Source organism: Ovis aries, chromosome 14, assembly GCF_016772045.2.
Source record: "Ovis aries strain OAR_USU_Benz2616 breed Rambouillet chromosome 14, ARS-UI_Ramb_v3.0, whole genome shotgun sequence".
Lineage (NCBI taxonomy): Eukaryota > Metazoa > Chordata > Mammalia > Artiodactyla > Bovidae > Ovis > Ovis aries.
The window spans coordinates 42,743,409-42,755,815 of record NC_056067.1 but is presented as its reverse complement, the minus strand read 5'-3'; the positions used below and the strand labels follow the sequence as shown (position 1 = coordinate 42,755,815).

General features: G+C 42.3%; 1 protein-coding gene across 5 annotated transcripts in view; it reads right to left on the bottom strand.

Annotated features, from left to right (window-relative positions):
• The window catches only part of TDRD12 (tudor domain containing 12), a 75,323-nt gene that overhangs the window by 12,203 nt on the left and 50,713 nt on the right, over positions 1–12,407 (bottom strand). For all 5 annotated transcript variants that reach the window (XR_009596316.1, XM_042231934.2, XM_012190112.5 and 2 more), the window contains 8 exons: positions 12,133–12,261; positions 11,185–11,302; positions 10,458–10,597; positions 10,110–10,327; positions 7,598–7,697; positions 3,276–3,463; positions 1,763–1,973; positions 493–585 (listed from right to left, as the gene is read on the bottom strand). Coding sequence is in view for 4 of the 5 variants with exons in the window: in XM_042231934.2 (XP_042087868.1) it covers positions 493–585; positions 1,763–1,973; positions 3,276–3,463; positions 7,598–7,697; positions 10,110–10,327; positions 10,458–10,597; positions 11,185–11,302; positions 12,133–12,261 (1,197 nt within the window). In the remaining variant the exon portion in view is untranslated. The remainder of the gene's footprint in view (positions 1–492; positions 586–1,762; positions 1,974–3,275; positions 3,464–7,597; positions 7,698–10,109; positions 10,328–10,457; positions 10,598–11,184; positions 11,303–12,132; positions 12,262–12,407) is intronic.

Genomic DNA, 12,407 nt, shown 5'->3' with positions numbered 1-12,407 from the left:
CCTGCGGGGCAGGGACTGCCCCAGGGTCTCCCACCGCTGTGGGCAGAGGGCTGTGAAAGGGGACTAATGGTGCACAACTGATGCCTGGCTAAGAACTGTAACGGCAGAGACTGTCGCATGTACCAACAACAGTTCCATGAATTTTCTCTTGGTTGTACATGTGAGTACATGCAATTTATACACACACGCCTGTGAGTGCTGGGTTACGACATAAAAGATTCCCTTAACCATAAAACCCATGAGCACACATTCATGACCCAAATAACACGGGACAAGCTCTCCTTCACACAGAGCCCTTCCTTATCAAATAAGCCTCCATTTATGTGAGGTAAAGATTTATTTAAGTAATAGGTTAGAATAATTTGGATAATTTCAGGGGCCTGGAAGATCCCATGGCAGGCTACAGTCCATGGGGTCGCAAAGAGTCGGACATGACTTAGGGACTAAGCACATTCAAACACATGTTTCTTTTCAAGAAAACGGTATTCTTACCATTGGATCAATCCAAACTGTATTTCCTAAAGCCAGTATCACTTTTGCATCATGCAGTTTTCCAATAATTTTATGATGAATGTACCTAGTAACCTGAAAAAATAATACACTTAAGTAAATTTATCTGAAGCTTTAAAGAAATACTTAATTCTGTATGTGCTCAATAGTTTCACAAGAAGCTTTTCCGTGCCTTTCATTTGAGCCTCATGACCAGCCCATGAAGCAGGTTATGGAGGCCGTAATGCCCTGACACCAACATGGGTAACCACCAGCAGAGAAGGACGAGGAGAGGTGCCAAGTCCCAAGCACACAAAATTCCTGCTGCTCCCTAGGAGGAGGCCACATGCTGGGGCTGCTCACACCAGCGACGCTGGGGCTGAGGGGCCCTGGTCTCCCCTACCAGTGGGACTCTCTCTCTCACTCTCATCTAACTTCTCAAGAAATAAACAGCCATCGTTTAGAGACAGGCTGACAACTGACAGCTGACAGAGGAATGAGAGTTGTGCACCCACAGTAGGAAACAGGCGGCGTGGGGCGTCCACAGCGTGGACCTGCACTCAGGATGTACCCTGCATCTGTTCTCAGTGCCCCTGTCTACAACCCAAACTTTTTACTTTGCCATCAACAATGGCTTCTTTCATATCCTATTAATCAGACTGTAGGAAACGTAACCTTCCCCTGAAGAATTAACAGCCTTGTTATGAACAGGAATCACTGCTCTGGCGATGAGCAAGACTGTCTACCTGGTTTCTCTGGCTACCTGGGACAGTCGTGGGCTCCGTGTCTTGGCACAGGTGGGCTTCTTCGTTTTCAATGCCTTATCCGGTCTACCTAGTTACCTGAAGGACCCAGACGAAACGTCCCTTCCTTTGAAAGCTTTTCTGGACTCTCTTTCCGTGCCCATCTTCCCAACTCCAGTGGAATCACCTGGTCCCTCCAGGGAGGTTAACAGGGGTATCCACTGTTGTAGCTACCTGCACTGTTTATTCTCTTTAAGTGACAGTCAGTTTATTTTTAGCACAGTGCATATTTTATAACAATTCTAAGTCTGGAAGCACTATTGATAATGATGGCCAATCATGTCTGGCACCCCTCTGAGGGTTCAGAGCTACGTTCACAGCACAGCGCTGGGAAGTGCATCCCTGCCAAGAAATACGAAGCGTTTCACCCAAACCCAGTACTCCAAATTCAAATATACCTCAACTCCATGTTTACTCTGGGTTAAATATATTCTAGAAGTCAACAAATACAAAAAGCCCAAATAACCCACCTTTGGATTCCATTCAATTTCGTTGTCCGCAGGTTTCACTCTACAAACGATAAACTCCACAGCTTGTGGGGGCAGTGTGTGGAAACTTTCTGGAAGGTGCAGCAACTGGTCTCTTGTGACGAGTCCAGTCCTGCCTTCATCTATGAATTTCACAAGGACATTATCCAGGGCCCACGTGTCCTCCTTCTGACTCATCTCCAACACCTGAACCCTGCAGAACAACAGTGGCCTCAGACTAACACAGAGACCCAAAGGGAAATTAATGTCGCCTCAACTTACTTGCTAAAAGCAAACCACACGGCAGTTTCCCCTAAACTGCATGGCTTAACTCCATACTAGAAATAAAACAGCTAGAGTCAGCAAGAGCACTTAGCCATGATTTATTTATTTAATTCAAGTATAAGGGCTTCCCTACTAGCTCAGATGGTAAAGAATCAGCCTGCAATGCAGGAGATCCGGGCTTGATATCTGGTTCAGGAAGATCCCCTATTGAAGGAAATGGCAACCCACTCCAGGATTCTTGCCTGGAGAATTCCATGGACAGAGGAGCCTGGCAGACTATAGTCCATGGGGTCACAGAGAGTCAGACATAACTGACACTTTCACTTTCACTTCATACCTATGTATAAAAGATAGTGTAGCATTCTGAAAAGAGGAAATTCCTTTATCTGACAAGTTAAATGTTCCAAGGTTCTCGATCTGGGCTATCATCAAGAGAGGACAGGTGTGGCACTCAGCAGACATGGGAGCACACACCATGTGAGGCAGAATGGAACGTGGACTGCTGCTTCCTGAGCTGACCTTAGACAGCTCACATAACCTTGCCAGGGCTTAGTATACACACACAGTGAAAGTCGTTCAGTCATGTCCGACTCTTTGTGACCCCATGGACTATACAGTCCATGAAATTCTCCAGGCCAGAATACTGGAGCGGGTAAGCCTTTCCCTTCTCCAGGGGATCCTCCCATCCCAGGGATCGAACCCAGGTCTTCCACATTGCAGGCAGATTCTTTACCAGCTGAGCCACCAGGGAAGCCCAAGAATACGGGAGTGGGTAGCCTATCCCTTCTCCAGCAGATCTCCCTGACCCAGGAATTGAACCAGGGTGTCCTGCATTGCAGGTGGATTCTTTCCCAGCTGAGCTACCAGGGAAGCCCGGGACTTAGTCAGCTTATCTGTAAAATGAGAACTGTGCTCATTTTATGGGGATTTGTAAGAATTCCATGAGGTAAAGATGCACGTGTGTGCAGGACAGTGACAGCTAGATGACGGTCACATATACGTACCATCCTGTCATCCATGCTCTGTGCTCAGCAGTCCCGTGGCCGAAGACCTTGGGAGTAGAGCTGAGCTGGGCACGTGGGCACACAACCCTGCCACCACCCTCTTGGGAGGAAGCTAGGCTCAGTATATGCACACCGGTCAGATGGACAGAGATGAAAATAGGGATTCAATACCATTTAATGTTACCTTATGCTTCACAACTTGTAGAGATGAAAGAGAGACATTTTACCTGTGAAAAACTGATTTTTCTGCTAACCCATATAATCCAAATTTCTCCACCTTTTCAACAGTTGCTTTATTACTGGAGTCTTCAAAATACTCTTTCATCTCAGCATTAAGAGTTGCACAAAGATCCTCATGTTTATCAACTATACGACCAAAGTAATTTGTTGCATTCAAAACATAAAAGGGTATTATCTGAAATATAAACAGTAAAGTGAAAGTGAAATTTGCTCAGTCGTGTCCAACTCTTTGCAACCCCATGGACTAGTCCATGGAATTCCCCAGGCCATAACACTGGAGCGGGTAGCCGTTCTCTTCTCCAGGGGATCTTCCCAACCCAGGGATCGAACCCAGGTCTCCTGCATTGCAGGCGGATTCTTTACCAGCTGAGCCACAAGGGAAGCTCATAAACAGTAAACATTTCCAGAAAACAAATTCATTAGATGTTGGTAGGAATGCCATAAGGTATAGTCACTTTAGAAAGTTTTACAGTTTCTTATAAAGCAAAATGGTCTTACTGTATACAATCACAGGTAACAGTCACTCTCCTTTGTGTTTACCCAAGTAACTTCTGCCTACACAAAAATCTGCACTTGAGTATTAATCATAGCTTCATTCATAATTGCCAAAAACTGGAAGCAGCCAAGACGTCCTTCAGTAGGTGAATGGATAAACTGTAGCACACTCAGCAATAAAAATGACCTAATAAGCCATAAAAAGGCAAGGAGGAATCTTAAATGCAAACTGCTGAATGAAAAGTGAATTAAAAAAGCCTACACACTCTACGACAGCAACTATATGACATTTTGAAAAGGGGAAAACTATACAGACAGTAAAAAGATAGGTGACTGCTAGGAATTCTGGGCAAGGGTGGGTAGAGCACACAGGGGGTTTTCAGGGCAGTGAAAGTCCTCTGTGTGATACTGCAATGGTTACCTGTGTCTCCATACATTTGCAAAGTCTACAGAAGGAACACTGCAAGGAGTGAGTCTTAAAGGATAGGTTTCACTTAATAACAATGCATCAGTATTGGCTCATCAATGTCACACATGTAACACAATAATGAAAAATAGTAACAATGGGGGAAACTGGTGGGGTCGGGGTAGGAAGGAGTGAAAGGGGAATTCTGTATTTTCTGCTCAGCTTTCCTGTAAAACTAAAACTGCTTGAAAAATAAAATGTATTAATTAAAATAACAATAACAAAAGAGCAGATGTGTAACAACCACCCACACCACAAGAGCTGCAAGGTATCCCTGTCCGTGCAGGAAGCAGCACTGGGAGGCAAGAGTGTGCCCGAAGGACTGAGAACAGGAAGACCCCACAGGGCAGCAGGGAGTCACTGAGAGCACAGTGGGCCTGGGTGACGAGGGCAGCTGATGCTGGAACATTTCCATGCACTCTGACAGTGGGGGAAGGCTGGGCCCGTGAGATTTCCACACTGTCCACCCAGGGACAAGAGAGACAAAGGAGGAGAAAGGCCAGACACACCTCGGGGGAGGGACACAGAGCCAGGGCATTTCAAACATCTCAGAAACTGTGTTCTCATTTTTTTTTTTTTCAACAAGACATGGAAACAACAGAAGTGAAAACGCTGTGAAATTATAGAATCCTGACCCACATCGCCTCCTTAAATTTAGGGGAAAGGAATTTTATCTAAAAATGAACAACAGCAAAGTATCAAAGTCAAATTCCATATTAAGTTATAAAATAAAAAAGAGAATAAGCAGCCAAATAAGTTGCTAGCCACAATGAAAGCCACTAAGAACGTGTATCCACAAAACAGATGAAAACTGTAACCTCTGCTTTCAAAACAAGCTGCCTTTCGGCTTGTTAATTAAGAAATTAATTAATTAAGAAAAGTGATATATGATATAAAGCGACAACATAAACCACAATTTTAAACTGTAGGAATGAAGTGACAGAACTTGGGAAATAATTAGAAATTAAAGAAAAAAATAATTTCAGCAATAAAAACTGTACTGGGGTTGAATGGAGATTCACCCCACTCGCCCAATCTGCTCCAGAGAAAACTATCTCTGTGCTAGCTCCCAGGATTTGTGACTGTGACCTCACTGGGAAAAAAGGTCTTTGCAGATGTAATTAAGCATCTCTAGGTGAGGAGATTACTGTGGATTATCTTGCTGGGCCCTTCATCTACTGACAGGGGTGCTTTGTAAGAGGCACAGAGAGAGGCAAAAGCGATGAGGTGGTGAAGGCACAGCCTGGAGGGATGCAGTACGAGCTGAGACAAGCCAAGGAACACTTGGAGTCAACAGAAGCTGTGAGAGGCAGGGAGAGGACGGTCCTCCCGAGCCTTCAGATGGAGCACAGCCCCCCGTTGGCACCTTGATTTTAGACTCTGGCTTCCAGGACGGAGAGAATAAACTTGTGTACAAGAGCCCTGGGAAACGAATACAGCACAGCCACACAAGAGGGGAGCACAAGTATGAAGGAACCCAACAGATGCCCCTTAGGGGAAAGGGAAGGCGAGAACAGAACACTCAGACTCAGAAAGAAGCGAAGCAATAAAACAGAGTCACAGCAAAGTGACAGCTCAACTCAGTGATTCGACTTGCACCTCAGAATATCCCCAAAGGAACATTCATAGGAATGTTCTGAAAAGGGCTGTGTAATCATCACATTAGTTTTAATAGTCCCCAGAAGTAAATGACTTTCTTTCTTAAAATACAACCGAGGACTTCCCTGGTCGTCCGGTGGTAAGGATCTGCCTGCCAATGCAGGAGACACAAGTTTGATCCCTGGTGTGGGAATGTCTCACATGCTGTGGCGCAACTAAGCCTGTTCCCTACAACTACTGAGCCCATGCTCCGCAACAAGAGCCACCACAATGAGAAGTCCATGCACTGCAGTGAAGAGCAGACCCCGCTCGCTGCAACCAGAGAAAGCCCATGTGCAGCAATGAAGACCCAGTGCAGTCAGTAAATAAAGAAACAAAGTTTATATTAAAAATTTTTTAATATAAAATATTTTATATAAATATACATGTATTTAAAATGCTTAAATATAAAATAGTTATTTATATTTAACTGGATATGGAACAACAGACTGGTTCCAAATAGGAAAAGGAGTACGTCAAGGCTGTATACTGTCACCCTGCTTATTTAACTTCTATGCAGAGTACATCATGAGAAACGCTGGACTGGAAGAAGCACAAGCTGGAATCAAGATTGCCGGGAGAAATATCAATAACCTCAGATATGCAGATGACACCACCCTTATGGCAGAAAGTGAAGAGGAGCTAAAAAGCCTCTTGATGAAAGTGAAAGAGGAGAGCGAAAAAGTTGTCTTAAAGCTCAACATTCAGAAAACGAAGATCATGGCATCTGGTCCCATCACTTCATGGGAAATAGATGGGGAAACAGTAGAAACAGTGTCAGACTTTGTTTTTTTGGGCTCCAAAATCACTGCAGATGGTGACTGCAGCCATGAAATTAAAAGACGCTTACTCCTTGGAAGAAAAGTTATGACCAACCTAGATAGCATATTCAAAAGCAGAGACATTACTTTGCCAACTAAGGTCCGTCTAGTCAAGGCTATGGTTTTTCCTGTGGTCATGTATGGATGTGAGAGTTGGACTGTGAAGAAGGCTGAGCGCCAAAGAATTCATGCTTTTGATGAACTGTGGTGCTGGAGAAGACTCTTGAGAGTCCCTTGGACTGCAAGGAGATCCAACCAGTCCATTCTGAAGGAGATCAACCCTGGGATTTCTTTGGAAGGACTGATGCTAAAGCTGAAGCTCCAGTACTTTGGCCACCTCATGCGAAGAGTTGACTCATTGGAAAAGACTCTGAGGCTGGGAGGGATTGGGGGCAGGAGGAGAAGGGGACGACAGAGGATGAGATGGCTGCATGGTGTCAGGGATGTGAGTCTGAGTGAACTCGGGGAGTTGGTGATGGACAGGGAGGCCTGGTGTGCTGCGATTCATGGGGTCACAAAGAGTCGGACATGACTGAGCGACTGAACTGAACTGAACTGATATTTATATAAAACAAGATATTTAAAAATAAAATATATATATATTTCATATATATATAATTTAAAGTATATATAAATACATATATAAAACTAAAAATTCCTTAAATTGTTTAAGTGGTTTATCTATCTTCCCAATTTAATCTTCGTTTTCTGAACAAACTGGTACCTTGAAATAAGGCACCATATAAGAACATATACCTAATGTCAGATTAATGGAGGTACATTAATACTGTCATAATTACATCCTATTAAATTCTACCTCTCAAAAATGAAACTTGTTCATTAAAACTAACCATTAATCATTGGACAAAGGATCTTTAACAGAACTTACTTTTATGTATCCAAGCACCGGTAGAGTTTGGCTGGATAACTTCCTTGGTATGTCTACTTCTGGATTAAAACGGTGCCGGTCAGGACAGATCCTTCTGTCTCTGAAAACAAAAGAACAGGATTTTAAGCCCAGAAAAAAATAATTTTCAACATGAATTTTAAAGTATCCTTCAAGAAAATTAATCTATAATTGAAATCAGAGATGCTGTAAAGTAACCATATTAAAATCCTTTAGATGACACTAACAGTATGTAAATAAGTGGAAAGGGATCCTAAAAATTAACTGGCACTGAGTAAACTTAAAGGACAGAGTTACTACATCATTTCTCCAGACAGCCTTAAATATAACATGTAAATAAACAAAATATACTTTCAAAATAAAGATTCTGAATCAGAAACACACCAGTATAACCTACAACAGAGGCCAATGAACCTCTAAACCAGGAGCCACTTAACCCAAACTGAGAAATAGTTAAAGCTCCAGTTTTAAAAGTCAGTATTTTATTTAAAAGCATTATGGAAAGTGTTCCTAATAACGTGTATAATGTACCACAATCAAAAAAAAAAGTTAATTTCAACAGTTATCTTTAAATTCCATGCAGTGGATATCTATCAGACATCTACTACCTAGTCCCAGAGATCCACTGACCAGCTCCTGGCATCGTGTCTGGATCCCTAAGAGACTTCCTGAGTGTTAAGATAGACCTGTGCTCTCCAAACTCATCCACAGAATAAATGCATTTGTCAAAACTCCAGCAATGTTTTTGAAGAAACTGACAAGCCTATACTAAAATGAATATGGAAATGCATTAGAATTAAAATGCCAAAATAATCATTAAGAAGAGCAAAGTCGGAGGACTTACATACCATTTTCCAAGACCCACTATAGTACAAGCTACCTTAAGAAAGTGCAGTACTGGTTTAAGAACAAATAAGTAGACCAACGTAACAGAGAGCATCCACAAACGGATCACATATACTATTGTCTATTTATGTCAAAGGCACCAATTCAGTGAGAACATAATGATGTTCTAAATAAAGAAAGTAAAGAAATAAAAAAGAAAGAAAGAAAGAAAGCAGGAGCAAGGGATTATCCATACAGAAAAAGTTTGTTCACGTCAAACACTATACACAAAAATTTACTCAATATAGATTACAAACCTAAATGTGAAAGCTAAATCTATAAAGCTTCTGGAAGAAAACAGAGAAGAATGTCATAATCTAGAGATGGGCATATATTTCTTATCTAAGAACACACAAAAAATAGCAACTGTAAAGTGCTTCATAAAAATTAAAGATATCTGCTCACTGAGACTCTTGAAAGCGTGAGGGCGTCCCTGGTGGCTCAGTGGCTAAGAGCCCACCTGACAATGCAGGGGGCGCAGCTCCAGTCCCTGGCCTGGGAAGATTCCACGTGCCATGCGGCAACTAAGGCCGTGCGCCACCGTGCTGAGCCTGCACTCCAGAGCCCACAGCCACGACTACCGAGCCCAAGCGCCCCAACTCCTGAAGCCCGAGCGCCTCAGAACCTGAACTCTGCAGCAAGAGAAGCCACCACAGTGAGAAGCCTGCGCAGCACAACTAGAGAAGAGCCCCCTGCTCACTGCAGCTGGAGGAAGGCCGAGCACAGCGACGAAGGCCCAGCGCAGCCAAAACGCGCTAACTAACTAAAAGAGGGCGAAAAGGCAAGCCGCAGACTGGGAGAAGATTCTCAGCGCATATCTGCATATCTCTGACGAAACAATTGTATCTAGAATAAACAAACGACTCCTACAAATCCATAAACACCTCTTTCCCATTTTAAAAAACCGGAGAAAGACCTGAACAGGCACTTCACAAAAAAGGACGGTCATGTGCCCCACAATCATGTGGAAAGACATTCATCCTCATGAATTCTTAGAGCAACACGTATGAAAATCACAGTGATCTACTCCGTGCCCCCATGAATACTAACAGTCGGTGAAGATACAGAGCAACTCAAACTCTCTCGTAACAGCTGACGGGATCATAAAGTGACGCACCACTTTGGCAAAGTTAAACGTGTCTGCCTCATGACCCAACAATCCCAATCCGAAGTAGACACACAAGAGAAATGGGTGACATTTCCACAAAAAGACATGTACAAGAGTGTTCGCAGCAGCTTTATACGTAAAACAACTCGCAGGCCCATCAGAGGAGAATGAATGGAGATATAATCACACAGTGGAATTCTGAGCCACAAAATAAATAAATAAAATGCCAATACATGGACGAATGCCACAGATAGCTGGCTGAACATACCACAATTCCATTTATATAAAAGTCAAAACCTAGCAAAATTAGTCAGTGTTGGTAGATAAAATGAGGGTGGTTACTTCTGGAGGAGGAGATGGAAAGGACCTCTAAGAGGGTCCTTCAGAGCTGGGTGTGGTTCCCATGGGTTGCATTACTTATATAACCACCCTCAAGCTATACATTTAACATCTGTGCAATTTACTGCATATTGTATTTCAAAAAAAAGATGACTGGCTTACTTGCAAAAACCAAAAGCCTTAAGATATGGACAAAGAGGCCTTCTGGCTTTTCTATCTTCTTTGGCTTCCAGAACCCCTGCAGTAAACTCGTACAGCTCTGAAGGGATCTTGGCATCTGCTCGCTCCAAGTAGCGCAGGACACCAACTGCGTGGCAGGCATTTCTCTCTGATAGCAGCAAGACAGATTTGGTCTTTTTATCTCCCTGTTCTGCAGAACCCTTAAAATTGGGGGCAAATAAAGGAAGTGAATCATCCATATCAGTCTAAATGGTAAAACTTTACAGACTCTAAGTTTGTCATTACGTGGAAAATGCTAGTGAAATATTAAATAATGCGTATTAGTCAAACCTGTTCAGTTAAACTCTGAAAATGATCAGACATGCAATGCAGGCGTCCACCGAAAACTTTTGGTGAGGAAGGAAAGCTGAAGTGAATAACACACGTGGCATCGGTGATGGCCAACAGTGGGATGCAGTCGTCTGTCAGGGCTGGGGAGAAAGAAGCGACAGTCTCAAGGGAGGCTGGGATTTCACCACACGCACCTCACAGAGAAGATTCCAGGAACCACACTTCAAAGCAGTTATTTCATTTTACTGCTGAGATACAAAGAAACTTCTTTCCCATTTCTTTTCCCCAAACTTCAAAGCTCAGTCATTAAATTTCAGAAAAAAGTCTCCTTTTTAACTGGAAAAATGCCTCTATTACAAATCTAAGCTACCCATGTGATGTTTTCACTTATTTAATACAAATTGACTTTTGTATTTCCAATACCAAATTTAGCGATCATTGAAGACAAGTTTCATCACAGGCATACATATATATGACAGTGATCCTTAAACTCGACTCCAGGGAACACATCTAGACCAAGGGTTGCTGACCACTGCCCTGGAGATAGCTGAATTTCACCTCAACATCAATTAACTGAAGTTAATTTTTACTTTGAAATTAACATTACTAATACATTCTCATTAAATCTGAGAATAATAAATTTGGAAAAGAGGTAAATCAATCAATCAAAGAATAATTCCTATTAGTTCAGCCTTCTCTAAATAGAAGTAGAAATTAAAATACTTACCTAACACAATGTGAGAACCAGAACTTAACTTCTTCTTCCACTGTTGCAAAACACTTTTTAAATTAAAAATCATTTCTTTATGCATTTTCAAGCAAAATATGGAATTGCTTTCTACCACCTGAAGATGAAACCAAAGGGGCCAGTTCACACTCAGGAATATAAACTTAAGAGATAATTTTTCATCAATAATTATCAATTACATCAATATATACCATTTAAAATTATCTGTGATGGGGTTACCTCACTGATCCACTAATTCTAAGAATGAGATGGTTGTAAATTTAAATAAATATGCTTTCAAAATTCTATCGTTTATATCTAAAAACTTGCTTTAGTGAAACAAATATTATTTTGCTGAAACTATTTTTCTTCCTTTTAAAATAATGTGTGCATACATATGTGTGTGTGTACTTATGTGCATGTACACTCACCTCTGTAGGGGTATGTATATGAGCACATGAAGTTTATGGTACTATCGTCAGGAGGGTTTGTCCGCTACACCCCCGAGTGCATTTTTGTTGAAATGTGGATGCACTGCTGCTCCTTTTCTGTGTGGCCTCGTCTCTACATTTTAGTTTTCACATGCACACCTAGATTAAATCTTTGGCCAATTTATTTGGCTTCTCTGGCTAAAATGATGATACATCTTAGTGTCAGCATCTCTACTTTCTTAAACAGAGGGGACAGAGGAGGCCGCCACCTGGGCATGAACCGGCTCCTTCCCACGCTCAGCCAGGTCCCCTTGGCTCTGACGCCTCAGTGTCAGGCCCTGCTGTCCTTTCTTACTGCCACCAGTGTTGCTTTCTGGCAGAGCCTGTGCTGATGCTGAATTTATAAACCTTTGCTTTCTTGTCAAATATTTAACTATTCCAGCAATTCCCTGAGGACTGCGGATTCAGCCACAGTGTAAACAAGCCATAAGCGCACTCTATGCGTGGCAGGGCCCACCTTACACACTGTCTCTGTCTCAGCTGCAGAACAGGTGAAGACCAAGGTCTTCTGTGCCTGACTTGGGATGAAATCAAGAGTCTGGAGTAAAGTAGAAGTTTTTTCACATTCCAAGCAAAGATGTACTACCTGGTAAAGAAGCGTAAAAACAGCGGGACTTTTAATAATGCTCAAGGTGCTCCAGTTTTCCTTTTTACAGAAAAGTCATAACTTTAGTAGAGAAGGTATAAAAAGCAATAGAAATTCAAATACATAATTCCAGATTTGTATATGAA